At 35.8% G+C, this 24,047-nt stretch overlaps 1 protein-coding gene across 1 annotated transcript in view; it reads left to right on the top strand.

The window, feature by feature from the left end:
- dap (dacapo) overlaps positions 1-22,707 on the top strand; it is a 71,684-nt gene extending 48,977 nt beyond the window's left edge. The window contains exon 3 of the mRNA XM_034980561.2: positions 15,988-22,707. Within this exon, the coding sequence (XP_034836452.1) occupies positions 15,988-16,133 (146 nt within the window). The 3' untranslated portion in view covers positions 16,134-22,707. The remainder of the gene's footprint in view (positions 1-15,987) is intronic.
- Positions 22,708-24,047: the final 1,340 nt, after the last annotated feature.

Genomic DNA, 24,047 nt, shown 5'->3' with positions numbered 1-24,047 from the left:
CCTCTCTATCCCATTTCCTTTCCCAAGACCGCTTACTGACCCATATTCAAAAATTTCTCTTATGTAATCACATTTGATCCGTCAATGCTTGACCAATTGCTTTTACTATGTGACCCCCCGTGATGCGAGCTGCGCGTACGCATTGTGATTTTATTAGGGTTCTGTACCTCAAAAAGAAAAAGGAACCCTTGTAGAATCACTTCGTTGTCAGTCTGTCGTGTCTGTCGTGTCTGCCAAGAATAGTCTATAGGGTACTTCCCGTTGACCTAGAATCATGAAATTTTGCAGATCTTATAGCACAAGTAAAGGAAAAAATCCGAAAACCGTTTTGTGGTTACATCACAACAAAAATTAAAATGTGTTCATGTGATTGATTAGTATTTTCAATTCAAAGTAAGATAACTATATCAAGTGGGGTAGGTATCGTATGAAAAGGGTTTACCTGTACCTACATTCTAAAACAGATTTTTAATTATTTTTATGCATAATTTTTTTTGATTTATCGTGGAAGATGTCGCAAAAAATACCCGAGTACGGAACCCTTTGTGCGCGAGTCTGACTCGTATTTGACCGGTTTTTTATTGCCGTATAGTGTCAAAATCACCCTTCCAGTGATCCACTTTCACACGTTTTAAAATGTGGAATTTGTCGGAACTTAACGAGCGGTCACCTCGTAAAGGTTAGTCATAAGCATAAGCAATCAAATCATACGAACCATGCATAATAATGCTGTAAAAATCATAATTTATGAAAAAATGTATAACAGCCAACGTGACTAAAATTATTATTTTATTGTGACGACTGACGTATTCGATGAGAAGTTTAACGGACTGATTTTTAACGATTCGAAAGACTACAAAGCCTGCTAATAATTATTAGTATTTATTATACATCTATATTTATAGGTATATTTAAATAATAATAAGGACAGTTGAAAAGTTACATAATGAAAAATAATAATAGATTTTTCTCCGGACAAATTGCAAAATAGCTAATAATATATCAAATTGCGTCAAAATCGGTTGAACAGATGGGCCGTGAAAAGCTAGCAAATATTAGTATGGATAGGTACATTACAACTTTGTAAGAGCACAGAATAAGAGCAACTGCTGAGTTTCTTGTCGGCTCCTCAGAATACAGTTTATTCTGTATTCTGAGGTCGGCTCTTATCAGTAGAACAATCTTTCCGAAACGCGGTGGTATAATCTTGACAAAATAATATTATGATAAGTGGCAGAAGTTGTCCCACACGAAATAAATATTTATTTCATTGCATCATTCATTCATAGAAGTAATTTATAAAATTTTAATACACCTTGAAACGATTTTTATGAAAATGAAAACTTAAATATCTTTGTAATTTGTATATATATATAGTGGAATATCCTTAAAATATTTTAGAAAAGTTATTTATTGCAACAATGTATTGTCGAAAAATGTAATCAAAAATCGTGACGAAGGCTTAGGAAAAGATTAGTCCTTGGGTGGTCCTGTCCTGGCGCTCCTTGCCTGTCGATTGTATCTACTGTCTACTCAGATTAACATTTTTTATGTGATGTAACTACCAAATATTATAAAGCATTTAGGGTTTCAAAAGTAATATTGAAATTTTTATTGCATTTTAATAGGCTCAAACATTTGGTTAGAAGTGCCCAAAAAGTTAGACGAAAAAACTGTGACAAAAATTTCTCTGAAGAAGAACTATGTCAAAAAAATTGAAACATGATCAAAGCGGCAAAATGCGCAACTCGTAATAGGAAAAAAATCACCACCATTTACTAAAGATTGCCAGCTTTCGTTTGCACACTTAAGATAAACGTAATCTATAGCACTTATGCGTTTTAAAGGCGATGTCAAGAGGCCATTAAGTGCTTTTAATTCAACGTCCGCAAAACCTAGCATGAAGCAACGAGCACTAGTAGTAACTTAAGTACGCCGCAACTCAATACGTGGTGAGAGTTGCTAATTTGCACCATATGTGGCACCAGATGCCGGTCTTCTAAACCACTACACCGATTATAACTGGCTTAAATAGCTCCATCAACCAAATGTCGTCACTGGCGTCCTCGAAAAGCGAAAATTCAATGAGCAATTCTCAACATCATTTATAGGCATGCGATGTGATCAACATATTGTGCTAAAAATAATTAGAATAGAATAGAATAGAATGTTTTTTTATTCATGTAAACTTTTTACAAGTGCTTATGAATAGTCAGGTAGTTTTAATTTACCACTGGTTCGGAATGCCGTTCCTACCGAGAAGAACCAGCAAGAAACTCGGCGATTGCTCTTTTTAATTTTTCAATTTACAATGTTATTATACCGTACTATAAAAGCCATTGCAGCCCCGTGCATTGCTGGAGCGAGTCAAATCCAAGCTTTTTTATCGTTTACATAGTCTGCGACTGTATAATATGCTTTTTTAGGAGCATACTTTTAACACATTTTTTAAACTTGTGTAAAGGCAAGTCTAAAATTGCTTGTGGAATTTTATTATAAAATATTACACTCATTCCCACAAATGACTTTCCCACCTTCCAGAGGCGAAGCGCAGGAGTAGCTAGCTTATTTTTGTTTCTAGTTTGCCTATCATGGGAGATCACTGATTTTTTTGTAACTGTGAATGTTTTGTCGTACAAAAATTATATTATTGTAAATATATTGGGAAGCTACTGTAAGAATACCTATTTCCTTAAATATCTCTCGTAGGGAATCGCGCGGTTTTAAATTATAAATTGCACTTATTTCCCTTTTTTGTAATAAGAATATTTTCCCAATATCTGCCGCTTTACCCCATAGCAAGACTCCGTAAGACATAATACTGTGGAAATAGGCAAAATACACAATTTTTGCAGTTTCCACGTCAGTTACCTGTCGATTAGGTATTATAACACCGAAAAATATTTAATTTTCCGCGTACATAAAGCTGAAACAATATTGAATCAAGAGCAAATTACTGTGCTGACATAATTAAACGTATCTTTAACGTTATTTTAAATAATGAATACCAATTACATTCGTCGTTTTCCATAATAAAGGGTTCACAAAAGCTCTAAATAGAAAATAGCGAAATGTAATTTCTGTAATTTACTTAACAGTCAGGCCGATTCTCTAGTACACAATCTCTAAACTAAACTAAATTAACAGGTCTAAATCTAGTGCTTTCCTTTTCCGCAAGCAACATTATGAAAGGGATAGCAACAGATTTAGACGTGATATTTTAGTTTAGTTTAGAGATTGTGTACAAAGGAATTAGCCACAATGTCCATCCATAACAGTCAGCAAACGTCTAAATAGACCATTTATAAACGGGATTACAAGAGATCGCGTCTCCCCAAATATGCACGATTTAACTTGAAATGCGAATTCGTTATACACGTAGAATTATCTTGAGAAAAGTTGTATGAACCTGTTGTACAATCTTATTAGCATAGCACCGGCCATTGTGTATTATATTCCACATTCATGGGTAAACATACACCGGGCATTGTCTCTATTGTTCGTGTAATACTTAGCAGCTTCGCCCCTCTGTGATCCCAGCCTCTCTATCCATTGTGCCGGACAATGCGAGATGAACAACAGGAGCTGTTCCCAAATTTGGTCCAGAGGTCGCATTTACTAACCTTAGGTCATCTCTACAATGCGCTACATCTTGTTTGTCATAGAAAAACCGATGTTTAAGTCTAAAGTGGTCCAGGCATCAACCCGTTCTTTTTATTCATCTTTATCGTTGACAATAGACAGAAATCTCGGAACAATACTGTACACTATAGAGACATTGTTCTTCAACTCTTTAGCTACCGTTTCACCCGTTACGTGTCTTATGGAATTATCGATCTCATTGTACTATCGATTTATAGAGCTATTTCGGCTCCTGTTTCTAAGTATTTAAATATTAACGACCATGGGAACGTAGATTGCGTGCTCGGCTTAATCTCCAACCGTTTCTAGTTGGAGCACCAAATTTGTGTGTCCAAATTGGTCCATACTAAGACCACGTCGGACTTGTTTTCTTTTCCTAGATTTACGTAAACAATTCATTAAGGCGTAACAAATTAGGGGTCGTTTATATTTATAGTAACTACTACAGCATTTTTTATCTACATATTACATGATTGTCTTCATTTGTCTCATCTTCCTAGAACTGTTTTTAAAAGTACAGCTTTGTATAAAATGCGACGAATCCGCTACAGCCACGCCAGAACAATCCTGCAATTTGTCACAGATTTTCTTTGCGAATTTAGAGGCAATTGTGCTTGTTACGGACTGCAGATCTGATTTATAGCTGACTTAAAATGACGCGGTCTGTAGTTTATTTGATTGTGCTTTACATGTAACGACTGCATAACTACAATTTCCACAACCTTATTTGTATTGCATTGTTAAAATATTTAACCGCCAGGCATGAAAGAAAACGTTGGAATTAAAAAACGACGTCTGAACAGCGTTTAACCTTTTTCTTATAGATATCCATTAGAAGCTCCATTAGTAAATATCTTGAATTTTAAAACAGAAGTTATTGAAAAAAAAATATTTACCACTCGAAAGAATGTCTTTCTCTGTCTTTACCTGGTAAAAAAAGACCTATAGAGATGATAAAGATACTGTGTACGCCGGTAGCTTCGAAATGAGCATCGACGATAGTTCAAGTGGCCGATAATGGCGGCGCTTTGATCGCTTCTGGGTGCGCGATGCGCCCGCGCATACCCGGTTGCTCAGTACTCCATCGCTTTGATCTCGCCGCCCACCGGGTGTTCTTTATTAGCCATTCATTAATGTTCTTCGTTCGTTTACAGTTTTACGTTTACTTTTCTCTTTATAATGTTGTTATCATTGTAAATTTTACTTGCACTAGATACATCATAATCATCCTATAGTCTATAGTCAATACCTTGATCTATCTTTTGTTCATTTTTTATCAACAAACTTATAAAAATGCTCTTAGCGCTTCATTTAGCCTTTTTTTGGGTAGGAATATTAAGTACCTACATATATTTCATTCATTGACTTCACAATCTTGTACAAGGTGACAAAATTGCTGGAAATATTTTTGCACAAAGAATCAGCCTGGCTTTTCAGCACGGCAATACAGCCAAGCCAGTATTGCTGACATGAATCCATAAAAGCAGGACTTAAACAATAATTAGGTTAGGTTAGGATAGCTATAAGTTTCATAGTAACGTCTTATATTCAATATTAATGCAGTTAAAATAATAATTAATTCTTATATTCTTACTTTATAAAAAACGCAATCAATCCTGTAATACTGCAAATACCGATTGATTTAATACCAACCTAAGTACTTGATACGGAACGAGATGTCCAGGCGAACACACCTGCCCTTAGATCTAACAAGTTAGTGCCAATGAACCCGTCTAGATACTGCACAGGGTGTTACAATAAAGACTAAAGATCTAAGGATATGGTAGAAATTGTATCATTTAAAATATTACTAGAAAATCAAAGTTTGATTCAAAATCTTTCAACTGACAAATGTATTGAATTTATAACACAAAAGTTAAAATTCAGGTTTAATAATAGTGATAATTATGACTTTTCCAATATTTTCCGCGAAAATGGATAGCAATAGGTATTATTAGAATTGTCAATTTATTTTCTTATTTTTGTTAAGTTGGCACGAATATTGCTTGTACCTAATGCAACTAGCTTAGCTAACCCACTTTTCGTTATCCACGTTTTCATTTGTTTGGTATTTAAAAAAAATCCTTGGTAGGGGGTCCTACTTTATAGAGAATACCTACAAGTTTCTAGACCCAGCAGTTTAAGCTGTAAGTACGTTAATATGTGAGTCAGTCAGTTTAACCTTTTCTATGTATGGATATATGTCAATACCTATAAAACTTGTTTGTTTTTATCAATAGCCAAGCAAGCTTGATTAAATTATAAACAGTCTTCCATTCCACGGCACGTCTCGAGTCGTTAGATATTCACCATAAACCATTCACTGCGTTTACCACTTGGCCACGCTACAATGGCTTCCTTCTCATTTACTTTCACAATTACGTCGCTGGTTTCTATTTTCTATGCACTATCTTAGCTATGTTCAATCCATTCAATAGATTGTTAATCTGCATTCACATTATTCTAATCATATTTACCATCAAATAAATCTCCACGATCTTAACATGTGTTAAAACTTAAAACATAGTTTGGTACCCATTTGGATGTTAACCAATCAACTCAATGAAGTTTAGTAGACACGTTCTAGAATCTAGAACAGCTGTGTCTGTGGTTTGCCAATTTTGTGTAACAATCGGTAGTTTTAAAAGTTATACAGGCTCATAGATTTACATACAAATTGTCAAGTAGGAAAAATGTAAATAAAAAATTTATTGAAAATTGACTTCCTATACTAAACTTCCAAAACATGGAATGTTGTCGTCCAAATCTAGTTTGAAGCTCAATTATACAATCCATTTGATTATGTAAGATACATCTTCAGCTATTTTCAATCGCTGATTATTTAAAACAAAATTTAAAAGATATAACACGTTATCCAAAACTAATTTGAAGCTTATAAAACAAATGCACTTTTAGCACAACCAGCTAGGTATTTGATGATGTAAGACGAACACAAAAAGTATAAAAACCTGCTCAGAAGTTCAAATATCAGTGAATGCTCTTCAAAAGAGCTTTACGATGTTACATAACTTATTCTATATTCCTACCTTCTATAATCTATATAAACTCTTGACATTGCTGGATCAATCTAAAATTATAAACATGTATGCGCTGCCGCTAGCAACATTTATCAGTTGAGCTATCAATCACTTAGAAAGCTTTTTGTCGAGTGTACGCGAAACCACTGTAGCCAAGCAAACATGATTTAAAGCTTTGACATATGCTTGACATTGATAACACACTTTATGAAAACTAACAATCTCTTCGACATCTCGGACACTTGAATTTGGTTCTTAACCGTGTGAAAACTAATCGCAATTTAGATAAACTCGGGTAGAGGCTCACTAATTTCACACTGACCCGCCTAATGCAACAAAAAATGCACTCCAGCAAAAACGCTAATTCAATGTATCAACTTGAATTCAATGCTGCGAAACATCCAATTTACGACATCCTCTATAAAAGATCAAATCTGAATAATTGCAGCGTACAAGTCAGGCAGGTCTAGACCTGTCGGAATTACCTGCCTGATACCAGATCATTGGATGTAAGTAGTAATTTTGAGCTATCTAATAGCGTTGGTTACTTGTTACTATATATTTTGGGCAACTTTATTGCCTGCTCAAATTGTAAGCCTTGTAACATAAGAATTGAAACTAACGCTATTCGTTTGGTCATTAGTTTAATGATGCACTAACGTGTCTGGTAAATGATTGTCGCTTACGTCAACGTAATAATAAATATATTTACAGTAACGAGAATGAAAGTTAACAAAGGCCTGGTGTTCGCTTGACCAATTTCACTCGTGCTATAAATAATTAGGTTCATAAATTAACCTAGACGCGTCGTTGACTCAGACAGCCCATGATGATTAAACTACAATGACAATGGCGTTTCCTGTGGCGGTTTCCTTTGTTTATGTGTTATTGGAGCAATTTCTAAATCCCGGTTTAGTAATGGGGACACAGATAAGACTTAAATTATTGAAATTTATTATGATTAAAATGATTTTGCATAGGTACTTTGTAAATGTTGTTGATATTTTTTCACTCGAAATCATACAAAATTGTTCACTATCTGTCAAGCACGCTTCACCTTTTGTCCAGGCAATAAAACATAAAAACCTCGTTGTCACGAGGAAGATAAAAAACAACCGCAATTTAAATAAACTATATCAGATAATATTGAACAAATGTTAAGAGCGGGATACAATACACACTACCTGCCTGTCATTTATTTGTTTAGGCTTCCACATCTCAAAACCAGTAGCCGGCGTATAATGTATACCTATACAGAGTTATACGGATATTCAAGCTGCGCAGGATTGCTTTTTGTTACTCTTTTTCCTTAAGTGAACGTCCAGTTGTGCTAGACTACAGCGTTTAGGGTTGCCCGAAGAAAGATATTAGAATTTATTAAAGCTAAATAAAATAATAATCGAAAAAATTAAACACTAATTAAATTAGCGGAAGATAAAATAATAAAAATAGGACAATCAAATAAAAAATCCACTACATAGATTTCAATAATGACCAGAAAAGTGAAACCTAATACGATTTAGCGGTAATCCAAGAAATATATATACAAATATTTACTCATATACAAATAATAAATCAACTGCAGATTGAAGCATAGGTTTAGTTACAGAGGAAGAAATAGTAGCCGTCAAGTCGACGTGGTCGCGTTACGCGGCGTATCCGCAATAAGCAGGCGTTTTGACATCGAATCGCCTTTCACTTGACCTAGATATTTGGGAGCTGGTTCGCAATCACAATGCAAGCGAGTGGCATTCCCGTTTCGCTATCTTGCCGACATTGCCATAATTCGGTTTCCCCTCTAGGTGCAGCTGAATGGAATCAAATTATCCACGCTCGTTAGGTCGGTAGCTGGACGTGCCTGTCAGACGTATTAGGTCATAGTTATACAATCTGAATTGAGATTTATGAGCATATCTTGTTTAGTTTTAAGATATCAGATAAGAAATCTTACTGGTTACAGTAACCCTGTGCAATGATTAAGAAAATAAAATGTCAGTGTGCGCTAGGGCAACGAGGCAAACAACCTGTTTGGTTGCGGGGCGCAGCCACCTACGCCTGACAAATCCGCGGCCGTTTTTTTCAATCCCCCTTCCCCCTTACAATCACTATACACACCTACCGACGAGATTACGTGTAGCGAGCCGCAGGACGCGCCCGATCAAGTTTAGACTTGTTTGGAAGCTATACGTCACTAAACCAGTCCCGTGTTCAGATTGTTAGAAATGTAAAATTGTTTTCAAAGATATATTTTTAAAATAAATGAGCGTAAGCCCGTCGGGTGGCGCGTGGGCAACGTCTATCGTCGCTTCATTCTATTCGTTCGTGGTGTCCGTTTTTACAAGCGTTTATACGTCATCCTATTTGCTTGCAACTGAATTTCCTCACGCGACGCTCGTTAGTGCTCCTTGAAGACCAATGAACGTTGATTCATCTAAGAATGTTCAAGTTCTTTCAGGTGTTGAAATCTTCCAAATGGCCTTGTTATTATTTGAATTGTTTGCAGTATCATCTGCAGAATTTGCTCAATAAGACTGCAGAATCTAAATATATAAAAGGATAAGGTGACTGACTGACTGACTGATTGGCTGACTGACTGACTGATTGGCTGACTGACTGACTGATCAATCAACGCACAGCTCAAACTACTGGACGAATCGGGCTGAAATTTGACATGCAGATAGATATTATGACGCAGACATCCGCTAAGAAAGGATTTTTTAAAATTCAACCCCTAAGGGGGTTGGGGGGCTGAAATAGGGGTTTGAAATTTGTGTACTCCACGCGGACGAAGTCGCGGGCATAAGCTAGTTTTATCCTATTATCCTAGAGCTCGTAATAATTATCACCTTTTTATATTCAATTTTGCATCTTCCTCAACTAGGTCGGTACTCTTACTCTTTTGTATCTTTCTTTCAATCTTCCCTTATGTTCTGTTCTAACTTTCGTGTGAAGATATTACTTAATTATTAATTCTGTCTTGTGCAATTTTTTCACGTTAAGCAAAAAATTTCATCTTTTAGAATTTAGTAGAAAACACCAATTTCATAACACATAGTTTCCTCAGTTTAAAACATTCACGTGGTGTTACAAGTTGAGATTATGAATTCAGTCTGCGTTTCTCATATCCTGTGCAATATGCGTTGAGCTCCGAATGACAGAATATGACCCATGGAGTAAAATGCAATATGAATAATGTTTTTAAAGGAAGTGTGACCGGAGGAAAAAATAAATTGAACGCTAGCTGAATCCTTTACGAACTCTCCCACCCTTTTGCCCATAATTTTTTCATCTCCGTCCTATAAAGATTCTGGTCGTGTTAAAGGCGACGGATATGCATATTGCATACCTAGTACCTACATCAGAGGCGACCTTCGATGTACCTGGATAGAATACGAAATTATTTTTAAAAAATGTGATATCTCTTACTTATATTTTCTTTAAGAACTTACTCCATAATATGCTTGCACTCAGAGCCCTAATTATCTAATACAAATCTTACTGGCTATTACTATTTTTACTATTTAGGACGGGAAAATAGTTTTGGAATACTTACGTGATATTCCTTTTTTTACAAGTTCTCGGTGTTCTTTAACCAGATAATTCTTTACATACTTCTTACATCTTTTATATGCTGTAAATTTTTATCCTGAGCACAATTTACCTGACCTTGCAAACTAGTTGAAGTGTTTCAACGGCGTATTACTATTGCTAGATGTCATTCGTCACACTACTAGAGTAATTGAATGATTATTGTTACAGTACCATGTAAACTATTGTACATATGTACGCTTATGTAAGTATATTCCTGCTTTGTATATCAACCTCCTGAATACTTAGTGTTTGCTAGCTTATTTTTAGAGCCTTTAAAAGATCACTTTAATGATCAGGCCGCCTTTGTATCCTTGTACAATTGTTTTCCTTTTGTCTGCAATTTTAGATAATATGAACTTACCGTTTTTTGCAAGCTTTATACTACTATTACTACAGTACCTAGTAAATTTAATGGATTACTCAATTCCATTTTCTCGTAAAGAAAAATGCTGTAGTCGATTGTTTGGCAATTCACGAAACAACGAACGACACGCGAGGCGCTGCGTGGTGCGCCCGCGCAGATATTTAGGTCGCTCGAAATAACCATGCCATTTCGACAACTCTTATTAAAACGCTTGCAGATACTAGCGCGTTGACGTTACTGGTTAGTAGTGTAAAACAAGATAATAATAAGAATTTTACATTTCAGGAATGGCCGAATACATGATACCATTGATATTGATTACGCCCATTGGTACATACTTTCTAAAATAAAAGGATTTTGATTATGCTAGTATTTCGTTAACTATGCTAAAACGTTTAGAATTTAAGGATAAGATTTTTTTAGGGTATCAAAGGACGCGTTTGAAGTTTTGAACTTTGAATACCTTACAGCTTTAGTTTTAAGTTGATGAAATTAAAAATATTGTGAGTAGGTACCTCCAGATTGTAAATGTCTGGCGCGCTTTTTGAATTTTCTCCATACAAAACGGCCATATTTTGATGTGTAAGATTAAATTATATTAAAATTTTAATTAAAACAGACATAAGTAGTACAGTACAGAAAGTAGGTAATGTAGGTACATCGACATTTAGAAAGATATAGCAGATTTGTAGAGCGTTGTCCCTGTCATTGAGACTGACAAAACGTCATAATATACGTATGAGTGACAGACAACGCTCTACAAAGCCGAAATGTCATTCTAAAAGGCCGATATATATTACTTTCTGCCGCGTACTGTATTTAATATCAGAACTTACCTACATACCTATTAGTTAAACCTTATCTTTATTCGTACATAATACAGAAATTGAAATAGTATCATTATTTTGACTATATTTTAGGCGTGTATCATTAGCTCTATATTATTATTAGTCTGGCGGTGATAAAATATTGATAATGCCACGTTAAATGGGTAGTCTGAATAGAAGCGCGACGCTACGCTCGGCGCACGCGCATGATCGCCAAGGCCATTTTGTTTACGCACACCCGCATGTTTACGAACTCAAACCGTATTAGCCGATCGAACACATGCAAATAGTACGCGAATACGCCTCCGTATCGCGGACGTTACGTCGCAAATCATCCGTGTTATATTCAACAAGAAAATGGCGCGAAACGCTCCATTGAATGTTTGGCGGGAAACTGTTGCGTAACACTGCCACTGAAAGTATTTTCACTATGACTGTTTTGTATCGGATAAGCACATTTTATGTATCTTTTGTTTATCATAAAATCTCTTATATTGCCGTTTATAATTTTGTCATTGTCATTGTTTATATTAAGTATTTGAGGTTAGTTATTTTCGACTCCACGTTTTTTTGGATAATTATCTAATTAACTAATTTATCACAACCGGTTGGCTACGTTGTATCACATTTTTTATCAATGTACCTACTTACTTACCTATTTAATATGTCATTAACATACACGTGATATACCTATCAGTTTTGGCGGGTAAGGTTTTGGCGGGAAATGAGCCTAAAGCCGCGTGGTGACCAGTCGGCCTTGGCACTTGTGACGTCATTGACATAGTTCCCGGACTGCACAAACTGACTCGCGATAGTTTTTACAGTGATTCCGACGAAAACACTCGCCATGGTCGTTATTATTAACTGGTCCCAAAGCCTTAGCCACAAGTAGGGTTGTCCATTCGGATAAATTTTTTGTCCTCCGATAATCTAGATCTCTAGATATTATGTATATTGTAGTAAAAAAAATTATAGTCATTAGCTTTTACTCTTTGAAAATATCTAACTACATATTATTTTCTCTAAGGGACTATATATATATATATTTTTTAAATAGTAGCTGCTAGAAACGCCAAACATAAAACAGAGTGAATAGGCATCTTCTAGGCAAGCTCGTTCCATCTTAGGCTGCATCATCATATGCCAGCAGGTCTTATTGCAGCCAAGCGCTAGTCTATAATTTGAAAAAAAAAACTTACATTATCTACACTCATTTAAAAAAGGTAAAAAAAATTAAGTTTTGATGTAGGGGGTAATCTCCGGAACTAATTATCTGATTCTCAAAATCCTTCTTGATAGATTTTTGCTTGCGGGAAAAAGCTAGTAGCTCATATTTTCATCAGTTAACTTATTCAGTGGGTTTCAAAATTCGATTTTAAGATTTGTGGCTTTAACTTTTACTCAGTTAATAAAAAAAAATTACAAAAAAAATAAAAACCGACTTCGTTACACAAACACTAAAAATTGAAAAATAATTTAATTTATTACCGAATATATTATGTATACAATAGTTAATATAGTTCCATAATAATACTTTTTGGTGCCGGTGCCAATTAGCTTTAGCTGCGCGAATCGTCTAGACTTCATATTTTTATGGGACTCCACAATGGCACCTCATTGGCACCGACCCCAAAAAATATTATTATGGAACTATATTAACTCTTGTATACATAATATATTCGGTAATAAATTAAATTATTTCACAATTTTAGTGGCCCCATGGAATTATGTTATGACTGGTTAAAAATCTACTGTTTACTAAGCTATTACACTAATCGCGAGCAATTTACTCTTATCCGTTGAGGAGTTCCAGTATCTATCTTCGAAGATATTCATCAGATGTTCACCAAATTGAAATGGGACCAACTTTGAAGTATACCCTTTCAAACAAAAAAAGAATTTTCAAAATCGGTCCAGGCGTTTTCGAGTAATCGGGGAACATACATAAAAAAAAAAAGATTCCGACGAATTGAGAACCTCCTCCTTTTTTTGAAGTCGGTTAAAAACAATTGCAATCCAAAATAGTTATTCCTGTTACCTTCGTATTAACACAATATCGATGTGAAAGTCGAGACTAAAATGACAGTGACAACCCTATCTGTAATATTCTTATAAACTGCCTGTTTCCTTATCGATCTTCTTTTAGCCAAGGACATTTGGTTCTTAACAAATACATACATAACGCGTTAACAATGTCGAATTTAGAATATTTTTCATCGTTATCTTAGCCTTGAAATTACAACGCTTATACTACAAGTTACAACCTGCCTACTGGTTGTTGTATTTTTGTAATTTACTCTTACTTTGTTTCGTATGTTTCGCAGTCATGACCTATTTCTTTTCACCCCTCTTTTTTCTTGAGATTTTTCCCTATCATAATCTTCAGTAGCGTGCAGTGACAGTGTACCTGTTTCACCCAAATTTTGTGCGGTTGAAGCCGAAGCCAAAAGCCAATGAATAACCTTACAATCCATATTCCTAATGAAAATGTTCGTGCTCTGTCTGTCTGCTAACTTTTCACGGTGCGTCCTTTCAACAGTTTGACGAAATTTGTTGGTCCCGGCAAATCAAAGAGTTCCCGCTGATTTTTAATAGGAAACCCTAAATCCACATAGATGAATTTGCGACCATCGTGTACTTAGTACAGTCCACAGAGATAGCTCGCATCTTGGGGTCGGACCTCGGTCGGACATAGTAGAGCTTTTATCCCAGAAAATCAAAGAGTTCGCACGGAATTTTTAAAAACCTAAATCCATGCAGATGAAAGTACGGGTGTTATCTTCCTACTAATTCATAATAAGGACAATTGCGCCTTTGTAAAAGAGTCACTCTACAATGTAAAGATGATCTAGACTTGTTTGTCACAAGCAAATCACATGTTTCTGACCTTCAGCAGTCGCCGCGCGTTGCCATGCCGCTTCCCAACCAACAACTATGTAACTACCTACCTATGTATATACCTACCTTCAGCTCGTGTTACGCTTTAGCTCCTACATCGCATGTTGACTTTTATATCGATTATATTTTGTGCATCTGTAATTTTGAACCAGTTTCTTATTATAGTTTGGTGTTCTTTTATTTGACTCTAATAGATGATTTTATTATCACTTCTAAGTTCCATTTTGCTAGGTTACTAACATACTGATTTTGATAGCAATTACTAGAGTATTTGCATCTCTTACTAATGTCTGTAATAAGAAAAGGACAGTCAAACTTAGTTTAATTTAAAACTGTCAAACCTTGTGACTAGGACCTAGGCAGTCTTGATCAGTGTTTTAATTTGTAGAGTAGGTACCACTAAATTTTTTCTTCTTTAATTTAAAATTCATTTACCGTCCTTTTTAGCAATATCAAGTAGAAAAGGATGCAGATACTCTAAATTTAGTTAAGACATTAGAATCGACGCCATTGTGGCTAATTCCATTGTACACAATCTCTAAACTACACTAAAATGGCACGTCTAAATATATTGCTATCCCTTTCATAATGTTGCTTGCGGAAAAGGATAGCATTAGATTTAGACCTGTTAATTTAGTTTAGTTTAGAGATTGTGTACTAGAGAATCGGCCCCAATGACGATAAGGTCGTCATTGGGGCCGATTCTCTAATTTAAGCCATTAAATTAAAGTCTAACAAGACAAATTTATGTGTCCTGTTAACTATAAAACTACTCCAAAACATATCGAGAAACTCCATTGTAATGACGATACAACTAGGTAAACAAATTATCCATAAAAATGCCAAGCCCGTAGTTCCATCGCCTTGAAAATGTTACAACGTACGCAATACGCATTATCTAATCGCAACGCTCATGAACTTTGAAGTTTACACGCCAATGCTTCGTGAACTACGAACACGTTGTGCTCGAAACAATCCCACTATAGTAACTCACAGCCTTCACCCATTATGATACAGATTAAACGGTAGTAAAACGATCGTAAAACTTTTATAGTTATTAAGGTTACATTTTTTTCGAAAAATTTGAAATGGTCCCAAAGGGCGTCGCCGCTTTGTAGGATTTATTTTGAAAGAAAAAGATTCCGGTGCATTAAGTGCGCTAGAGGGACTTTTTTACGGTCTTATCCCTACGGATAGAGTCGTAAAAATGTCAACTGCAAGGGTCCTGTACAGCCATCCGGGTCTTAACGAACCTCCAGTTTTTGGATCGTAAAATATGGACCAAATTACTCGGGTGCAGCTCCGCCTTCGATGTAGATTTTACGAGCACTTTATTCTGTAGCATACGTCACCCTTTTCATGGTGTAACAAAAACGCAATTTTATGTTATTTAAATAGAAATGTATTTGAATACTATAAAAGTTAAACTTCAAACAGACCTAAGACTAGTCCACCTGTTGTTACTCTTTTGAGAACGAGTCACATTTTTAAATTAAAATTCGTATATTTTTTGTTTCCCGTGTTGGTACACCACAATGATTAACTGAATTAGAAAAGCCTTGTAAATGGAACTTCTCAGTTGACTGTCGTAATTCATTGACTAAATTTGCCTTTTTCCTCTTTCCAGATTTCTTGAAACCCCGCAAGCGGCTGGCAAACAGCGGCAAGAAGTCTCCAGCGCACAAGCACAAGCACGAATGCGGCCACGGGGCGCACATCCGTCCCCCGAAGGTGGCGAGACTTGCGCAGGCGCATTACAAGCGCACCAGTTAGGCCGAGGCGATGTGCAACACCCGCAACAGTTGAACACCAGGAAAAGAGATTTCATAGGCAGCTGAAAACTGAAAAGGAATTCAACTCAGACGCTCGATTACGGTAAAATGACAGCTATACAGTGTCACGATCACAATCACCTCTGATTGACCGACATTCGCTCGCCTCTGGCTCCAAAGCATTGTTGCATCAAGAATACCATACCTGCTGCAGCCAATCACAACAATTGCTATAGTAATAATAATGATTGATGCAGGTTTTCCGGAATCGACCTACAGATTGAGAGCATTGTCGGTATTGGATAAAGTTCTCGCTTTTCTGATATCTATCCGGGCATTGATTCTCTGAAATTGAAATCGTGCCCGCGCGTGAAATGCATCTTCTTCATTCAAGAACTGTTTGAAGATACAAATTGCGGCTATGAGATACGGTTTGAATGATTTAGAGAATAAGAGTAAGGCCACACGATGCGTTTCCGGTGCGTTGCGGTGCCGCACCGCTGTGGATTTGAGTATCGGGTGCCACATGGGCAATGTTTTGCCGCTCCGCCAAAAAGTATGTCGTTGCAACGCACCATCCCCTCCCCGCCTCGTCTCTCTGGTCCCAAGTCCGTTGCAAGTCGTAACGTATCGTGTGACATGGTACAGCGATTTCTATGTAGGACGACGCAGCTGCACCGCGCACTCCTCATTAGCCGCACCGCCAACGCAACGCATCGTGTGGCTTCACTCTAAGAGCTCTGATTTTAGTTGAGTCTATAGTAAAAGTTATTAGTTCAAACTGGTTCGATTAATTGGGTTCGAGCGGTTCAAGAAAATAACTATCGTGTTAGAATTACCTCAGATCATGTTAAGAATAGTGTCTTTCTTCAGTTATTATGGGACTGTTCAATATGAGCGCGGGTTTCGTTTAAGGCAATTGTGCAAATTATTTTATATTATCTCTTAATTTATTTTGATTGTCGACGATGCCGCACGCATCTCGGAGAACAATATAATAATGTTAAGTAATTTGTAAGATAGTTTCAGACGTATATAATAGTATAGTATATAATATATTTCACTGAACCCATTTTGTCACTAAGAAGCATCACAATTTTTCAAAATTTTGCTCAAAAACAATATTTTCGGTTTCTAAGTTTTAACAATTTGGGTGCCAAAAGGCCTCAAAAACACAATTCTCCTTTTAGTCCCGGGCAAGTATATTTATGATGTGACAATTAATTATAAGTTTAATATGATCTCTGACAAGTAAATTAAGTTATATTAGTCGTTAGAGATAGATTTAAATTCGGTTTAGGTAACAAGTTTTAAATATTGGACGTTTAATTTATACACACTTTCGCCTATTTTCAAATCTATGTCACAATGGTAAATGCCTTGAAAATGCTAATGCGTTGTTTTGAAAATCAAATTTTCATTGAAATACGAGGAAGTGTTTTCGATGCATTTCGTAGAACGCCAGAAACTTTGTGTTATTCTCGCCCACTCGCGAGAAAAGTACAAAGAAAAATCTGGAACCCGATTACGCTTCAAATAACACTCACAATGTACAGTACACCAAACACTTTACTTTTCTATACGTAGTCGGGTAACAATGTAGTCTTTCAACCAAAAGCAACTTAGAGTTAAATAAATACAAATACTCAAGCGACATTTTGTTACCTCTTCACGTAACAAAATTGTTAATGCCAGTTTTTAATATAATAAATAGGGATGACATGATTTTGTCGATATAGCCCGTTTTATTTCTTTAGTTTTCTTAAAATATATCAAATCGCAGAAACCTCAGAGAAACGCGTAAAGGATGCGATGCAATGTTTTAGTCCTTATATCATCATCATGATCAACTAATGACCGGCTCACTAGAGAGCACGGGTCTCCTCTCAGAATAAGAAGGGTTTTAGCCATAGTCTACCACGCTGGAAAATTGTAGATTGACAGACTTCACACACCTTTGAGAAACTATGGAGAACTCTCAGGCATGCCGGTTTTCTCACGATGTTTTCCTTCGCCGTTAAAGCAAGTGATATTTAATTTCTTAAAACTTACAGAGTTAGATTTTCACTCCTATCATGGTTTTATTGTCAGATTGCGGCAACAAGATGTTATAGGTCCCGCAAATTGCTATTGCGCTGGAACCATGTCTCGTTAACATCGAAATGACGTCATTTTGACGTGAGCCGAAACTTCAGTCTAGTGTTGACGTCACTAAAATGGCGGAAACGCGCATTAGCAATTTGCGAGACATATATTATGGCCGCGTATAGTGCGCCTCTTATGCATTTCAGCGAGAAGCGACTTGATTACCTTTTAAGTAAACTGAATTAAACTAAAGTATATTGTATGCATATCGAGTATCTGGTCACAGCCCTGATGATAGATTAAATTATTTTACAATAATTACAAAGACATTGAGTATTTGTGTTTTGTGTCAAAGTTCAATATAACAAGATCTTAACATAAGTTGTTGTATAATGGTTTATTTTATTTTGTATGATTTATCAATGTTTGTTTTTAATTGGTTGTCTAAAATACTGCGTTTACTTTGGAATGGAAAGTTTCAATATGTCGAACCGTGGTCCCTTTAATAAAGTACAAATTATTTTCATGTCTGTTTAGGTTGGGGCCGCGGCGAAATCTTTAAAAGACATTCATTTTCAGCATTTCATAATAAAAATTTCTTCATTTGCTAGGTTTTTACATTAGGGAGAGTCAACGAGGGCCATTTAGTTACTAATTTTCTTTATATACGAATAAACGTACATGTTAAATTTTCAAACATAAAATCCATTGCGTTTTTACAGCCGTAGAAGAAACAGAAAGTAGAAACTTAATTGGAAATCGAACGTTGATTGAATGCGAAATGTAATTCTGAATTTTAATTGATTTCAAATTTGGAACTATCCCAATAAAAAAATCGTATTTTTTTTTAATTTCCATACAATAAATGCCTTACATATACAGACCCAGGGTTATGCAATAGATTTTATTACTGCAAAATATTTTGTGCATCGAAATTCGTGAAAGAAATTAGTACTTAGTATGGTAAATGACGATAATTTACGCCTTATGATTCGGTGTTAGGACGCCGACGCGTTCTGCCAAAGCCACTGAGCAGGTCTGACTAGAGTCTAGACTTAAATAACTATGAAATTATAAATGAATTTTTTCACTTTGACAAATAAATAAATAATAAGAGAAGGCTAATTTTAAAGGGCATTGCGCGCTTTATGTTTTCTTTATTAATTAATCATTACGAGGTGTTTCGATTTTATTTTGTACAGGGCGTGCTTAATTAGAACGCTAGCAAAAACGGAGCCAGGTGATAGTGCTGATGGTTACTGATAAGATAAGCCTGTACTTTACAAAGTTTGCATCGCAATGTATTGCAAATAAAAGATATGACTGATGCTAGAGGTCAACGATTATTGTGTAGATATGCCGCGTCGTAGGCGGGGCGTTGACCCCGCGTTTGTATGCTATACATTGCGGGTTAGAAAAATACTCACTAAAACTACACTAAAAGTATAAGGAAAATGGTTGTTGGTATTGGATTGTATTTAGGTAGTATAAATAACAGTGCTAAGTTATTGCTAGAGTTCTAATTACACTCTGAAATACGACTTGTTTTCTAAAGAGTTTTGACTTAGTTCTTGAATTTATGAATTGTGTTTACGTGTAGTCTCTTGAACAAATGCTCGAATTACCCACAGTTTATTACGAAATCTGTATTTGCGAGTCATCAGTTCCCTGGGTGTACATTTTCAAGTTAAAAAATGTTAATCGGTGGAATTTGTAAATCACTACCTACCCATTTTATAAAAGTGAAAATGTTGTGTCGTTTGTTGGTTTATTGGTCTGTCCTTTAATCACGCCGCAACGAAACAACGGATCAGCGTCATTTTTAGGGTTCCGTACCCAGAGGATGCCGACCTAACCCTAATTAACTACCTAACCGACTGACAGCCTGCGCTGTCCGAGTCTGACTTGCACACGAAGGGTTGCACTTGCGTACTATCGTACAAAATCACCGTATGTTGTAGGTACTTTTTAATTTTCATGGCGGCCATTTTGAAACTCCCCGTCTTTTTTAAATTATTTATTGCCTATAGCTGCAATAGAAACACTGAAAATTTTAACTCTCTACCTATTACGGTTCCTGAGATACAGCCCGCTTACATACAGACGGACGGGCAGCAGAGGCTTAGGTTTCGTTGGCACCCGTCGGGTACGGAACTCTAAAAAGTAGATACAAAGTATTTTAAAAAACTTTTTAAAAAACTAAGGTCGTGTTAGGGTTGCTGTCAGTTGCCATTTATTCATTTATTTATGAGTATTGGCAGCTCTATACAACCTCATACCAAATTCAATTAATCCACAAATATTGGCCCAAAAATTTCGCACTTTTGGCCAAATATTTGTCATTGTGATTCGCAAGACCTTCGTTTTCGAGATTACACTTAAAAATATTTGAAATTTTATTGTTTGAAAAATTTCTATCGGATGTTGTTATGTGCCAAATTAGACTGTACTGGAAAACTGCGAATAATTTAACTTTTAATTGCGATAGAGCGGAAACGGTACTACGAATATCATTAGTGCAAAATAACGTTACTTTTAATATTTTTTACGTTTCATTTTGGTTAACGGTAACTACGTTTAATCCGGAAATTATGTGAAGACTTACATACTGCAATTGATTTATATTTAAGGTACTTACATCGCTGCTAAATTATTTAATTTAATGTGAAGAAATATTGTGAAACTGGACTACTAATTGCATGCAACGTTAAAAATAAAATTGGATAATTTAATTGAATCGAATCCTAACTATCGAACGTAGAGACGATTGAAAAATTCAATAACTTATTGCTATCTGTTGAATAAATGCTATAAGGCTACTATCTGAGGATTAAAATTTTGCTGTAAATTGTATTGAAAATAAGTTAGCACTAGTGATGTTTGAAGTAAAACAAATACTTAATATACTAACTGAGTAGGCTCCTGCGGTAGTGGAGCGATGCGGGAGCGGTGCCAGCTGTTACAAGTTGACGAATCACTGTCCACTGAGCTCTAGCGTCACGTCATCATACCCCTCCCGCACCGCTCCACTACCGCAGGAACCTACTCGGTTATGCGTTACAGTTCTTGCATTTCACGAGGGCGAGTGGCTCATGGCTTGTATTTAAGTAGTATCGGTATAAGTAAGGTAAAGTAATTTACTTTACCTTACTTATGTGCGTTTGCGAGCGCTTACTCGCGACTGATTAGCAGCAGATACGTTACATGCTACACGGCTAGGTGAGTACCCTGCTGCAGGTCCGACATGCATGCACACTTACGCAATGTCCAAGTACACGACGTAACCACAAGTAAAGTTCACTCGCCTTCGTGAATTGCAAGAACTGTACACTCGCAGTATTTCCGTACACTCGCCAAAATAATACGTGGACATGACGGGGTCTGAAGTTGAAGTTGAATTGAAGAAAGAGATTGTATTCGAAACTTTGGACGTGGAAAAAGAAGCACACTACGTTCTTATAATTTATTTTAAAATATTCTCTTTAACACCTGTGATGTATTAAATATGATCTCAGTACATAATTTAACTGTATGCAATTTGTCATTATATATTTTTTGTTTGTTTAAAAATATTTGTTAGCTTACCGAGTGTTACGAAGCTTGAGTAACAGTCAAGGAAAAGAAAAAAAAACAGTATCCCTGGTTTTTTTTGGTTTAAGCATATGAGAAATAATTTAATACATCAAAACATATTATAATTTTATTTTTGTTAATATATAAATTTTTCTTAATTAATTTACGGTTTGTGTTGGTGTCGACTGAATGTTGAAGTCGTTAAGTGTACGTTTCCGTTACACTGTACATAATGTGCACATACGTGTAATTTATTAAATGGCGGAAAATGTACGCTAATCGAGGCTAATTATTCGCTTAAGGACTTTGGACGTAATCTGTCAAAATCGCATAAAAACGTGGCTAACGTGGATAAAATCTTAAAATTACTTTATCGAAACGAAAGTATCGTTACTTAGTTGGAAGTATCGATACCTTCGTAACGATACCGGTTACTATGGTATCGATAGTTTTTCTCCACACCTAGAGACAGTGACAGTTTACTTCACAGTCCTTTAGCGCCAAATTGGCTCACAGTCGGCAAATTATAAGGGATACACAAAAAAAATGTGAAATGTACCTATCTGTTATTGAAGCTCTAGAGGCAAAATTTGATGTAAACCCCAGTGCCAAAAGGGTACGTACTGTAATATAGAAAATGTTTTTTTTTAAATAGTCCATAGAGGTCCCTTTCCAATGACTTACTTACTCTATATAATTTAAAAAATATAACTCCTATATGTATAACTAGTCGTCCGATAGTCGTGAGGCTGTTGTCCGACCCCGACATGCAACAAGTGGAATTCTATTTTTCGGCAAATGTTTTCTAATTACCTAAACTTATAATTTTCAAAACTGTATTTGGGTTCCACATCATAATATTATGTAAAATGTATAAAACTTAAAATTAGTTTTTAAAAAACTTACTTCATACGATATCCTGTGGTTTTCTTTATGCACCTTAGAATAATATACCTTTTATAGGAACCTTTTGAAAATAATTTAAATAATATCTATAAATTAAATACGTACGTATTATTTATAAATAGAAAAGTCCTGACTCAGTCATCAACATGCTATCTCTATGCAGCTCACAAACCCTCGGACCTAGAAAACTAAATGTTTGCACAGATGTTTCCTTTATAATGTAGGTGGGAAGACAAAATCACACGGGAGTGAAGCTGCGAGTGGTTACTAGTTTTTTTTTATCAGAAAGAAAAATTGTGTACCGTTTCGTACTTTTACTTCGAGTCAGAAAAAATTAACTTACTTGACAATATCTATAGATGGATGCATACCTTACATGCAGTAAGAATCATTTTACTTCAGAATGCCGCGCCGCGCCGGGCGAAAAAAGATTCATTTCGAAAAGGCAAGGCAACGTTATTTTACCAGAATATTATCTTGGTCAAATTACTAGGTACTTAAGGCCGAAATTAATATTCAATCTGTAACCCGACGATAAATAATTTAGCAACTTTGTTGTTTGTCGAATAGCATACAATAGGTACAATTTTTGACTAATAACAACGTTGCTCGACTTTATCGATAGATTACAGATAGATTGATTATATCATTATTAATTTCGGTCGTTAAAAAGTTAAGGCTAAGCTAACCTTAGTTATAGAACGAAAGATAACATAGTAGCTACTTTCTTGAGCTGCTTTATCCGAGTGAAGTCTTCGATGTTCCAGAGAGCACGTGAACAGGGAAGTATGACACGAGAAGTATTATAGATGACCTATGTAAGGAAGTAAAAAATGAAAGCGACCGTAGCGCCCCTTTTTCGCCTCAGAACTAGCTTTGATTTGATAGGTCTATTTATGCAATGCAAAATATCGCATCAATATCCAGTAAACTATGTCCCTCAGGGTGCGAAAAATCATCAGTAGGTACCAATGACTTATATGTATAGGTACCCTTATTATAAATGCGAAAGTGTGTCCGTTTGTTGGTTTGTCCTTCATTCACGGTGCAACGGATTGATGTGATTTTTTTTGCAAGGGTATAAGATAAAGACCTGGAAAGTGACATAAGCTACTTTTATCCCGGAAAATCAAAGAGGGCCCACGGGATTTTAAAAAATCGTATCGTTGCGGACTGTAGGTCCATCAGAATCGGTGAAATAGATTTAAGGAAAATTGTAATTAACAGATCCTGAGAGGTCATTGGTAAAAATAAAACGAATCATTGGATGCTCGTATGAAAATGTTTATTGATATCACAATCAAGTCTACACAGCTACCGATACCCATTATAATTCGTGTACACGGCGAGT

The sequence above is a fragment of the Maniola hyperantus genome, chromosome 22, assembly GCF_902806685.2.
Source record: "Maniola hyperantus chromosome 22, iAphHyp1.2, whole genome shotgun sequence".
In the NCBI taxonomy this organism is placed as follows: domain Eukaryota; kingdom Metazoa; phylum Arthropoda; class Insecta; order Lepidoptera; family Nymphalidae; genus Maniola; species Maniola hyperantus.
This window is presented reverse-complemented; position numbering and strand designations above follow the sequence as displayed.